Genomic DNA, 12,214 nt, shown 5'->3' on the forward strand with positions numbered 1-12,214 from the left:
GCCCGGAGCTGTGCCCCGGCAGCCGCCACCCCTCTGCTCGCCGCTGCCGGGCAAAGGACAGCTGGCCTTTTCCTCATGCTGTGCGAGGGCTAGTTTTATTTTTCTCCCCCAGTACAGTTTCTTTCCACAAAGACTTCTCGGTATAATTTTATTTGAGCGGTGCTACTAGATTTTTGCTAGCTAGTTCTTGATACTGGGGAATGATTGTAAAGTAGCAGGTCTGCAGCTTTAACTAACACAAATTTTTTTTGGCATGCAGCATTAAATATTAAAACCACACTGTGAAATGAAGATTAAACGCAATAGGATGAGGTGGTCTCTTGGCTTTATAGCTTTTTATGCATACTACATCATTTCCTGAAAGAATCGGTGTCTAAGTAATTCAGCTTTAGGTATATTAGAGGTCTCCACATGGCAACGCTTCTGGGACTTGAACAAAAACTCTATAATGAAGCTGACTACCTTCAAGTGCCTTTATTGTAATCAAAGGGGAGGGTGGAAGATGGGGGGAGAGACCCCAACCCAGAGAAGCTCACCAGACTTATTCCACAGATCCCGTGGGGATTTCTTACCAAATATTTTTTCCTGTTTATGCCATCAAACAGGTCAGGTACCTCTTTACATCCTTTTTGGCTATCTTGCTTTCAAATGTCAGCCAGAATCAATGAACTAAGGAGTTAGTTTGGGGCTGGGAATCAGTGAAAAATTAACTTCAAGAATTTTCTAGTGCTCCTTCTGCAAATCAATATGCCAAAGTTTCCGTGATCTTTCCTAGGAAGGGTTTTTGCTGACATTTTGATGAGCAATGGCACTGCACTGAGTCATCGGCATTAATGAAACGAAGCCATGTGAGTATTTCATCAGGGACCCACCTAAAGATCTGTCCCAATCTTGGAGATGCAAGCAAAAGCTGCGTGAATCTGTCATGCATTTCTCATCCTTTTTCGTGATCTTCATCAGCTCTCAGCACTTCTGCAAAATCGAATAATCTGATCGTAGCTGCCTGGGCAGATTTGGTTCAGGAGGGGAAAGCGGACCCAGGGTTTTGCTTCACTTAATGGGTCTGTGGTCTGGTTTTCTGCATGGGCAGGGGAAGGATTTCCATCTTGGTGTGCACTCTGATTTTGTTTCTGCTGTGAAACCCTGCAGTTGTACCGTCTGCTGTGTCCCTGCAAGCCCAGTGGGTGGGTGCCCTGCCACCCAGCGGTATCGTGGTGATGGCTTCACCCTTCCTGAGCACAAGTGGAGAGGAAGGCAGAGGTGTTGGCCAGCAATCTCCAGCTGGCAGGTGGCCCCGAGGGAGCTCTTGCAGCTGGCACGGGCTAGCGCTGCCAGCACCGATGTAAAGTGGGGCATGCTGGCTCCCCACGGGCTTCCTATATCAGCTCTGGCAGAGCAGCTGCCTCAATACATTATTTCGGGCTCTGGGATGGATTGGATACTCATTTTGTTCCTCTGGGCAGGTTAATATGACATATGCTTCTTCCGAACATTTTTATGATAGCCTAATGCTTCCTCTTTGTCTGTGCATGTCAGCTTTCATCATTAACCAAGCACTTGCTTAATGGTCATTAATCTATCTGTAAATCTCCTTGGAGAGACAGGAGCTTTGGAATGACAGGGCAAAGGCAAAACAACCTGACTTTGTATTTCCACACCACTGACATAGTGCTCGAGAGGCAGCCCGAAGCTGGCATCTCTAATAGCAAAAGATGTTCAGAAGTTCATCTGTTCCGTGCTTTATCACATCAACTGGGTGTAACTCACAGGAGATGTGCTGTGGCAGCATCACTAAAAGGACAAAATCAAATGTTTGCCCTTGTGCGTGTCATGATTTCTCATGGGCTGGAGGACCAGAGGAGCCTCATCAAGAAGAGGCAATGAAGCGGGTCATCCTCTCTGCTTACATGTAAGTGGTGACTGTGAGCAGCTCATGCCATAAGAGCAGTATCTCCAACCCCTGTGGGACTGGGAGAGTGTTCTTTTAGTGGTTAATGCCTTTTTTAGTAGAAGGGACTTTGCTGCCAGTCTCCTGCACCTGCGTGCAGGTGTGATGTGTGCAATGTACATACATCTTTATCCTCCGTACTCAGATGGAGGATGCAGGCAGGTTAGACTGCAGCGGCGTCAGCACTGTGCGGTAACAGTGTGGTATTTATTTGCATACTAGGTTAGTAAATAAAGTAACCTAAAGCCTGGCTCAGTCAGCACTGAACACAAAAGATGGGGGAGAGGGTTGGCTCTGTATAGCACCATCTCCCCCATACACCACCTGGTATTCTGGGGAAATGATGGGGTAGGGATGTAGTGCTATTTTAGCGGAATCCTTTCTGTGCTATCCTTGTGTGGGTTCCCTTCTCTGATCGTAGTTGTATACGCAGAGAAGAGACGGGGGCTGGAGAAGCACATTCCTACATATGTGTTTGGAGGAGCAAAAATAGAGGACGGTGGAAATATCAAGAGAGTTGTTATTGTACTGTGTTCAGTTATTACACACAGAGTCAGTGCTCAAGGGGATGTCAGCTTCCTCTGCAGATACAGAAAAGAAGAAAGGTTTTGCTGCTTTCAATAGCACAAGGCTATTTGCTCCTGTCTGCTTTGCAGGAAACTTCCTTGGGGCAGTGTTAGTTTTCCTGACGCTGCAAGGTAAACTGACCCCCTTTGTCTCGATAATCTGCTTTATGTTCATCTGTTACAGAAGATCTCTCACTGTCCCAACCAAGCAGTACTGCAGGGAGGGTGATACTATCCTGACTTGTGTAAGAAATTCAGAACTGCTCCCCAAGCTGTACATTTGTGTACTGTGATTATAGACCATGCGTTAAGTCTCTGAAGCCATGATACAATAAGCTTTGCTTCTACGTACTCATGTGTGGCTGGCAGACTTGCTTAACTTCACTTCTGCAAATCTCAAGGTGGATAAGAATTGGCATGGTTTATTAATAATGCACAGCAGCCAAGCTCATTAACCAACTGGAGACATATCACAGCAGTGATGGCAAGATAAAGCAGCATGGAGGTTTCATTTGCAACAGCTTCTTTCCAAAAGCCAATACCTTGGACCAGGTACAGTAGAACTAGTGCAAGGAGGTGTTAACTACCCCACATCTCCTCAGGACAGAGAGAGAGAGATGGGTTGTGCTGCTTCCTTCTGGGGTAGTGTTTTCCACTGGGATCTGATTCTTTTGCTCATTTCTTGGGGTGATAATGGACCACTCAGTGAATGGAAATTTGCCTGTCCCTTCTGGCTCTGTCCTTCCCTTCAGGAGCCACCTCCTATCCAAGCAAGACAGGATTTCTCCAGGGACAGTAGTTGGTTTAAAGCCTTGAAGAATGGCCTCCTATTAGGGAGGTGGTGGTGGGGCACCCAGAGCCCCTTGCAGAGGCCAGAAGGTTCTTGGGCTGCAAACACGCCTTGCTTGTTTCCTGTTTTTTTTTTTACCACCAAACAGGTAGAACTACATGAAGACCTGACTTGGCAGTAAAAGCTCTGGTCTTGGAATTTAAACGTTGCTTTCTATTTTTTAGTGTATATTCTTTTTGTGCTAGAAATGTCAACATGCCTTTTCTCTCATGCTAGGCTGCAAACTTTACATTGCTTTTCCATCCTGAATAAGACAAGATGTAATGCAAAATGTGTCTGGTTTACTGACCTGCCAACCCAAAACTCAAGCAGCCTCAGACCAATTTGACTGAGGACTCCTGTCAGTGGTGCTTGTTGCTAGGATTAATGAGTCTGTAATAATTTGTTTTTATTCTAGGTGTCAGTGCAGTTCCAGTGGAAAAAGACCATATTGAAGAAATGGTGAGTAGCTGTATGTCAAAGTGAATTTCAGAAAACATCGGTCACATGCTCTCCATGTTTTGTCTTTAAACTGTCAGGGTAATGCTTTTTTTTCCCTAAGGGTAAACTCTTAAGAGATCATTGGTGATGTGGAACTCAGAGTCCCTGTAGCTGTCAGAAGATGCCTGCATGCACTTCAGTGCATTTGATGAAAATGGAAGCTGGCTTCTTGTGTCACTGTGGTACTTTTGAAACTCTATGTTGTACAGCTGACTGAAAAATGATATGAAATACTATTTGATAGTACATGTTACTGGACTGTAAAAAGTGAGATGGCAACTTTGGAGAAAGTTGAAATATCTACAGTTGCCAATTATGTAATGAACTTTCTAATGCAGTCCTCCCATCTCCTGCTTTGGAAAGAGATTCTTAACCTGTTTGATTAAATAAATGCCATTAGCTGCTCTCAGTACCTGTAACGTGACATCAGGCCCCATAACCTGATGTCAGACCCTCTCCAGTGGTTGGTAGTGTGATCATGTAGATTAGTAAACTCTTGGTAATAACTGAAAACAGTTAAAAGACAAAATAGCTATATAAATGTTTTATTGTCTCCTCCCATCCAGCCACCCAGATTGGCAGCCTGAGACTCTCGTACCCCTGACGATCTGAGGGCTCACTCACAACCAACAACTTCAACACTTGAAAATCATTTTGCTTGAATTTGTATAGAAGAGCTAATTTGGTAGCGCTCAGGATTAGAGGAGATTGTGTGACTTTCCTAAATCAATTTCCTCTGCTTCCAGAAGACTATCCAGTTGAATGTTAAGCGCTAAAAGAAGCAGGGCTTACAGCACACACACATGGAAAAAATGGGGAGCATGTAATTTACAGAGGCTGTAAAGGCTTTTTTGGTTTGCTGGCAATCCAGGCAATACTTCCGGTAACACCTTTGCAGCATCCTCATTTGGACAGATCCTACAGGATGATCATCATCTTTTGAACATGTGTTGTGTTGGTTATTTTTTTTGTAGGGTGCTGTTACCACATGTTGTTTGACTCTCCTTTGTACTGAATATGCTATTTAATATTTAAAAACATACAAAAGGAGCCTGTTACCTATGCAAACAAAAGGAGAGATAAAAAGAACTAATGACTATCCTCTTCTTACTGGTATGGGAGTGAGGAGCAAAGCACTTGTTGCCCAAATGCACAGGAAGTTGCAGTAGAGCTGAGGATTGCTCAAAACTCATAAATATTAGCCTGAATTCTAATCCTAAACTAGCTGTCCTCACTAACTGGGTCAGAAGTAGGATTTCCATTTTTGCCATGAGAATTTCTTCTCCTATTTTGTTTCTTCTAGGTAACACAGTGCATAGTGGAAGTTCTGTCCAACGCTCTATCTAAGCCAAATGCACCACCAATTAATCCTGAATGCAAAGAAATCCTGAAGAAGAGTAAGTACAACATTATCTGAACTTGTGAAAGGAATTTGGTAGATGGATCCTCTCTTGTGTTGGAGCTGGTGAACTGTTACTTCAGCTCGTGTGAAACTGGTGCCTCCAAATTCTGATTTCCTTCCGTTTAGTCTGTCTTGCTCAAAGAGCAAACAGCCTGACCTGATAACTGTCAGGGATTCTTGGCTAACACGTGTGGCTCTCTACTTAAGCCACCTGAAGAGTCTGAGGGAACTAGACAAGCTCTTTAGGTAGCCTGAGGGGTCAACAAATGTGACCAAGTTTGGGTCACATGCTAAACGCATCCCAGAGGGTAGGAACTGGCTTCAAATAACCAGCACTTAAATCAGCAAGGCTCCTGCGCCTGGTGGCATCTGAATCCATGCCCAGCTCAGGAGAGGGGAGTCTTTTGCTCAGCCCAGAAACGATTAAGTTTGTGGTACTGTTTCCGGAGGTGTGGAGTCGTGTGCTGAAAGCTCCCTGTTGGAGTGCTCATTTCAGATGAGCTCATTCCTACAGCATGGTGCTTAGCTGCCTCGATGTCAAGGTGTAAGCCTGTTTGCACGCTTCATTACTGTCTGTAGTGAAGTGTGGTTAAGTTTGACACTGTGCCAAACTGCAGAACGCACATCTTTCTTTTCTGCCCAGTTATATTTATTTGATTACAGAACAATAAAAAGGCTCTTGAACTTATCTGCTGGCAAGAAGCAATAATGAAACCCATCTGTCTCCTGCTTGTTCATAGAGGGAATAATGCATGGACCTAATACAGTCATCAGAAGAGGGTGGTTTTGGGGCTTTGGGAATACATGTATTTGTATCTAACTCAGCCCCAAATTTCTATGAGATGCTGAATGCCATCAGGCATCAAGCTTTGCTTACGACATTGTTAGTTTCAGAAAAAAAACTGTACGTTTGCCATGTTTTGGAAAATGAAAAAACACTGGAAAGGGAGGGTAAGGACCATATTCTTGCCATTAGACAGATCTCCTCCAAGAATATCAGATAATGAGAAGCTTTTCAGAAATAATGAGCTGTTTTTAAATCTGTGCAGCTATTGTCTGAAAACTTTTAGGATTTGTGATCTATTTCTGATGTTACTCAGACTCAAGTGAAGCAGAAACATCTTCATAGAAATATACTATTACCATTGTGGTCAGAGTCAGATTTTCATTTAGCATTTTGGAAATAGTGGAAGGAGCATGATTTGATTAAACATAACTATTGCAAAGTAACAGATTTCTTTCTTTCTTTTTTTTTTGAGTCAATTTAGAACTTCTAAAATTTGCTAAAAGCCCCGGATATTTTCGAGTAGCTTGAAAAGATGGTTGTCTTTTTTGTGAATAAGCATATGTGATGGGTAAGATCTGACATTCAAAGAACCAAACACAACTCCAGATCCCATTGATTTTTAATGGGAATGAGAGTTAATTTAATTCAATACTAAAAATGTGATCACAAAGAAAGAAAAAAGCCAAAGTGGAAAAATTTTATTAATTAAATGAAAATTAATTAATGCTTTTCCAGGCAAACATATAAAATATTAGAAAATCGCTAATTTAAAAAGCAGAACCAAAAAATTCTGTCCAAATCTTCTTGCCACTGTGGGAAGCCAGTTATCTATTTAAACTGAAGTAACGCTTCAGTAGAGAATTGAATTGCTTCATTATGCTGCTTTTGTAACTGTAGGTGGTAGAAATGACAGAGAGAGAAGCGAAAACAAACAGCTTCAAGTGAGGCATTTGAAAGACCCAGCAGAGATTGAAAAACATCATACCGGGAGTGTGAAGAAAGAACAAAGTCATGCAGAAGAGGAATCTAAAAACTACATGAAAGGAAGTGATGAGGAGAAACTTGCTCACGAGGAAGGTAAAAGCAAGGAAGAGGAGGATGGACACCACACACCTATTCAAGAAGAGAGACTTCATACAGAAGAAAAGAAACACTATCAGGGAATTAGAAGAGAAGAGGAGAAGAGCTACCACAGTGAAGAAGAAAGCAAAGAGAGCAAGCATCATGACGAAGAGGTAGAGCATGCTGTTCTCAACAAGAAGTCCCACTCTGGAGGTGCAAGCACAGAGGAGTTCCGTGATGGGAATGATCAGCGCCCCATGGGCCACTGGCATTCAGAGGAGGGAATGCAGAGCCCTTACAAAAGAATTCATGAAGGTGAAGAGGAAGAGGCAGAGGAAGAAAGAAGTGAAAAATACCACCGTGAGTCTAAGGAACGTGATTTCTCCCATCAGCAAGAGCATGAAGAATCTGATGAGAGTGAAGAAACAGAGGAGGAAAAGCAACCCTATAAACCCAAACGTTATCATGGGAAGCATAGAATGGGTGACTCCTCTGAAGAGAAGAGGGGCCGTGGTGGTGAGAAAGAGGAACTAGCTGTGGAATCAAACACAGAGGAGGCCCATCTCTGGGACAAAAGGAATCACCATCAGAAACATCATGAAAAGTCTGAGCAGCAGCGTGAGGAGAAGAGTGGTTATCATGGGAGGCATGGGTCTGAAGAGGTAGAGGAGAAGAGGCGTGCAGACCAGGGAAGTGAGGAGTACAGAGAAGGGTGGCAGCAGAGTGAAGAGAGCAGTGAAGAAGAAAACAAGAGGCATCGCCACAGTGAAGAAAGTAATGAGAAATGGCGCGAGGATAGGAGACACCATGATGGATCACATGAGGCAAGGAGGCACCATTCTGAGGGAAGGACGTATCTTGGAAATGAAAGTGAGGAAGAGCTGGACAGGTATCTCAGTGGTGGCAGCAAGGAGAAGCAGCATCGTGCTGGAGGGAGATACCGCTTGTGGGACAATGAAGATGAAGAGTCACAGAAAGTGTACGCTCGAGAGCACAAAGGGCAGTCCAGAAGACACTACAGCACTGAGGATAGTGTAGAGCAGCAGAGCTACCCTGGCAACAGTGAGGAGGAGGAGGAAGTAGAAAAGAAGCATCACAGCAGTGATCAGATGGAAAATGAGGAGGAGAATATGGAGGAGGGAAGATATGCAGAGAGGGAAGAGTACAGAAGCCGTTTCCCTGCAGAGAATGAGAAGAGAACCACGGCATCCTACAGCCCTTTCTACCCACTGCTGTGGTGGAAAAGCCAGCACTTTGAGAAAAGGGACAGTGCAGGAGAGCAGCTTCTGGAGGGCAAAGAGGAAGGCAGGCCCACCCTGAACGAGAGGAGTCTTTTCCCTGAATATAATGACTATGATTGGTGGGAAAAAAAGCAAATCCTAAGTGCTCTGAACCACGGACGCACCGAGAAGAGGAATCTTGGCAAAATGAACAGATATGATACGAAAAGGCAATACAACAAGATGGATCAACTCGCACAACTTCTGAATTACAGGAAGAAATCAGCTGAATTCGCAGAGTTGTACAATTCTGGAGAAGACATGAAAAAACATCACATAATCAGGAATGACAGAGGAAGTCTGGGCCAGCGGCCTCTGACAGAAGAGGAGGTATGTGTGCAGGTGTTTCTCTGAAAAGCTAGGGGAAGCTGACTTTACATGCACATTTCTAAATCCATTCCCAAGGCAGCTGGTAAACTGTGCGTGGAAAAACACAACCAAGATTAAGTCACATTGAGAGCCAGATCTTCAGTGATTTAAAAATCTGCTTTCTTTGAATGAATTCAGTGGAACTACCCCAGGGCACAGTTTGTGAAATAAAGGCAATCTGCACCCTCATTAGCTTCTGTCTGCTGCAAGACAGGAAGAGAAAGGAGACTTTCTTCCTTTTTGGGCCCTATCTCTCCCTCTAGGGTCTTACAGAATAATAAAACAAAGATGCCCATTGCAGCAGGAGCAGACAGGTAATTAGCAAGCACCACTTGGTCTGTTGGGTTGTTTAAAATGTACATCTGAAAAGCAAGTTGGACATTTAGAGTGAAATTCAGCTGTTCATTGACTTCCCGGCTGTAATTGCAGAGCAGAACCTGGCTTGACTTGTAAGCCGGATTCATGCATGTAGTTCCCATGTATGTGAACCCTTTTCTTGTTGGACTTCCTGTTCTGCTTTGGTGTCCAGGAAAACTGAGTCTATACGCATCAGCTAGATGCTCCTCATGTATGTCACTGTATCTACTGCACAAAGCTGAGCTGGGAGCAGTGGAGGTTTAATACTAATTTACATAGAGGCGGCATTAGCAAGTTATCATAATAAACAAGAATTGGCTGCGGTTTTTTTCCCCTAGCATCTGGTAATGTGGAGGTGTTGCTCTTGTTGCACGCTGTGCTTGCTGGGTGTCATAAGCCTGAACCACTGCGATCGTAAGGTTGTAGCCTCCTAAGGGACCTTCACTTGGGCTGAAGTGACTGCACGCCGCAGGGGGTGGCAGCTGTGAGATAGCAGGTCACTACTAGATAATGGTGCTTTAAAGCTAAAAAGATCAAGCTATAATTAGGGCCAGCTCTCAGAATGAGTATTTTGATACTTTCCCCAGCCCTAATTTGGTTAAAAGCAGGAAATTGCACAAATCTCCAAAGTATGTGCTGCACTGCTGTTAACAACCCCCACCCCAGCACGTTTCCTAGGGACCGGTAAAGTAGCAGGAGATGTCTGCCTCAGAAATGGTCTTTGTCTCTCATTTTCATGGAAGAAAACATTTGCCAACGTTATTTGATGTGTAAAACGCTCTTCATGTTTTCACAGGAGAAAGAACTGGAAAACCTGGCCGCTATGGATTTGGAGCTGCAGAAAATAGCTGAGAAGTTTAATGACAACAGGAGAGGCTGAAGATGATCTGCTTTGGTGTTTCAAAGCTAGGTGTAGCTGTACTCACAATACCTGTATTTTGTGGTAAATTTCACTGCCACTGGATTGTTGTTTGCCCTAAAACGAGGAAATACTATTTACTGTCCACTATAGTGTAGTGATTTATACAGCTGAAAATGTCTTTAATTTGCTGTTATGCTATTGAGATCTGAATAGCATGAATTTTAGTATTATAACCTTTCATGCAAGGCAGATATTTTTAATATGCTTGTGAAAATAATTATGTTAGTGTTCTTCAGAAATATATTTGTCTGAGTTTGAAATAATAAAAACCATTGATCTTGGACCAAACTTTCTCCTTGCTTATTTGACTGATTGGGTTATTTCAAAGTCAGCTGTATCAGATGGATAGATCATGTACAAAATGTTGACTTGTGGTTCACCAATATTTTTTTTTTTTAAGTTACAAGGAGCCTATCTGTGCCTTTTATTTACCAGTTAGCAAGAGCACAAGAGGTGAGAAAGAATCCCGATTAATTTGCTCCAGTAACTCAGAAATGTCCTGTGAATTATTTAGTTCTGGAAATCAGTCATTAAAGAAGCAAAGAGGTTGCAACACCAAATGGATGCTTGTTAATTTGGAAGGCACGTGGTGCTTCAGGATGAATGCATTATGTAGTGGATTGGTTTTGCCACTCGTTCAGTCTAAGTGGTCCCGTATTTTAATCACCTACCGAACATGCTTTGCTAACGTGTTCTTTCCACCTACTTCAGGCAAGCAGGTCCTGGTGGGATTGTGCTGCATTGGAGCAGGGCTGGTGTTGCACAAGGCGAATTCCGTAGCAGCCAGCGAGCCGGGGGCAGGATGGGCTCTGTGTAATAAGCTGTACGGTGTCCTAGGGAGAATGAGTGAGTGTGTGGAAGGAGCCATTTGGTAATCTTACGACGCTATAAAGCAGTAAAGGAAATGATCCCATAATTAGTTTCAATTACTCCAAATATCTGGCGTTCAATTTAATTTCATGTATCCAAACGTGTTGTTTTACAGACTTCCTGCTGTGACAGTGTCTTCAGTTGCTTGTATAACACCACACACAGGAGAGAGGTGCTATGCAAAGAATTCAGCTGTCACATTATCAGTAAATGTGCAACATCTATCATCCCAGCTTAACCCATTTAATCCACCTGCTCATTAAAACACACAGTCTCTGATTAAGGCAATACGAACTGAAAATATTCAGTGAGCTACTGATCCTTGAACTGTGTGAGCGTGTCTATGCCTAGGGATTTTGGTAAGACCACTCAAATGTTTCATCTTGTTTGGTTAAGTTATATGAAGCTTGAATCCTGGCTCAAAGAAGTTGACAGAATTTTGACTTCAGTAGGACCATGGTTTCACCAGACTTTTCCAGCAACAGTAAGGAAAGTTAGAAAGTGTCCCAGCTGCAGAAATACTTTTTGTTTGCTGTCTTCAAATTCTGAGACTCTCCCTTTAAAAATTTGCAGTACCGTACAGTAAGTATTGCAGCATGGTACTTTTTTCCCCCCAGCTAGTATGAGAAAAAGTGGCCTGTGAGTATGTAAATACCTAGAAGCAAATAGCTTTAGTTGTAGCACAGAAAACTTTCTAAATTGTTCAAGTATGTAACTTTAGCAATGATTTTTTTTTTTAAAGCTCAGCTTATGCAAATATACATTCATGAGTCAGCAATATTTTGCTTAAAAACATGTCCCTTGAAAGACTTTAAAACCAAATATCATTCAGTGGCTTCCAAGAGCTTCGTGACAGCCCTTTTATCTGTCGTCTTTCTCTTTTCTGCTTGCGTTGCTCTGCGGGGCTGATGCCACAAGCACTGAGAGTCGAGTCGCTGTTCCATTTTTATCTACACATTTGCATTGCCTGTTCAGGATTTTTTGATGGGTAACACTGGATCTTCTTTTAAACAGCCAGTACAATTTACATTAATTTGCATTATTTAAAGGCAATGCCTGCTTTTGGCATTGAAGCTAGGTGGTACAATTTAAAACAAGTATTGATGTATAAGATGCATAACCTTGTTCCAGGAAATCAAATGAAGCCGAAATAGTGGTTTTGGCTTCTGAAAAAGTGTTGTCTCACTTCTGGCTCATGCATCCCTGGTTAATGGTAAATTTGATGTGTGTGGTTCTAGTAAAACACAAGAATGGAAAGCTTAGTAACTACTTATTTCTCCTAATCTGCTCCTATTATCAGCAAGTTTGCATAGTGAAAGCA

The 12,214-nt window shown here is 42.9% G+C and overlaps 1 protein-coding gene across 3 annotated transcripts in view; it reads left to right on the forward strand.

Annotated features, from left to right (window-relative positions):
- CHGB (chromogranin B (secretogranin 1)) overlaps window positions 1-10,306 on the forward strand; it is a 79,885-nt gene extending 69,579 nt beyond the window's left edge. For 2 of the 3 annotated variants that reach the window (XM_009327094.1, XM_009327096.1), the window contains 4 exons: window positions 3,762-3,805; window positions 5,148-5,241; window positions 6,931-8,705; window positions 9,898-10,306. In XM_009327094.1, coding sequence (XP_009325369.1) covers window positions 3,762-3,805; window positions 5,148-5,241; window positions 6,931-8,705; window positions 9,898-9,981 — 1,997 coding nt within the window. In that variant the 3' untranslated portion in view covers window positions 9,982-10,306. Of the gene's footprint in view, window positions 1-775; window positions 849-3,761; window positions 3,806-5,147; window positions 5,242-6,930; window positions 8,706-9,897 lie in introns of all 3 variants that reach the window. The other variant, XM_009327095.1, reaches the window with a different exon arrangement.
- The last annotated feature ends 1,908 nt before the right edge of the window (window positions 10,307-12,214 follow it).

This window comes from Pygoscelis adeliae, unplaced genomic scaffold (genome assembly GCF_000699105.1).
Source record: "Pygoscelis adeliae isolate BGI_AS28 unplaced genomic scaffold, ASM69910v1 Scaffold137, whole genome shotgun sequence".
Taxonomy (NCBI): Eukaryota; Metazoa; Chordata; class Aves; order Sphenisciformes; family Spheniscidae; genus Pygoscelis; species Pygoscelis adeliae.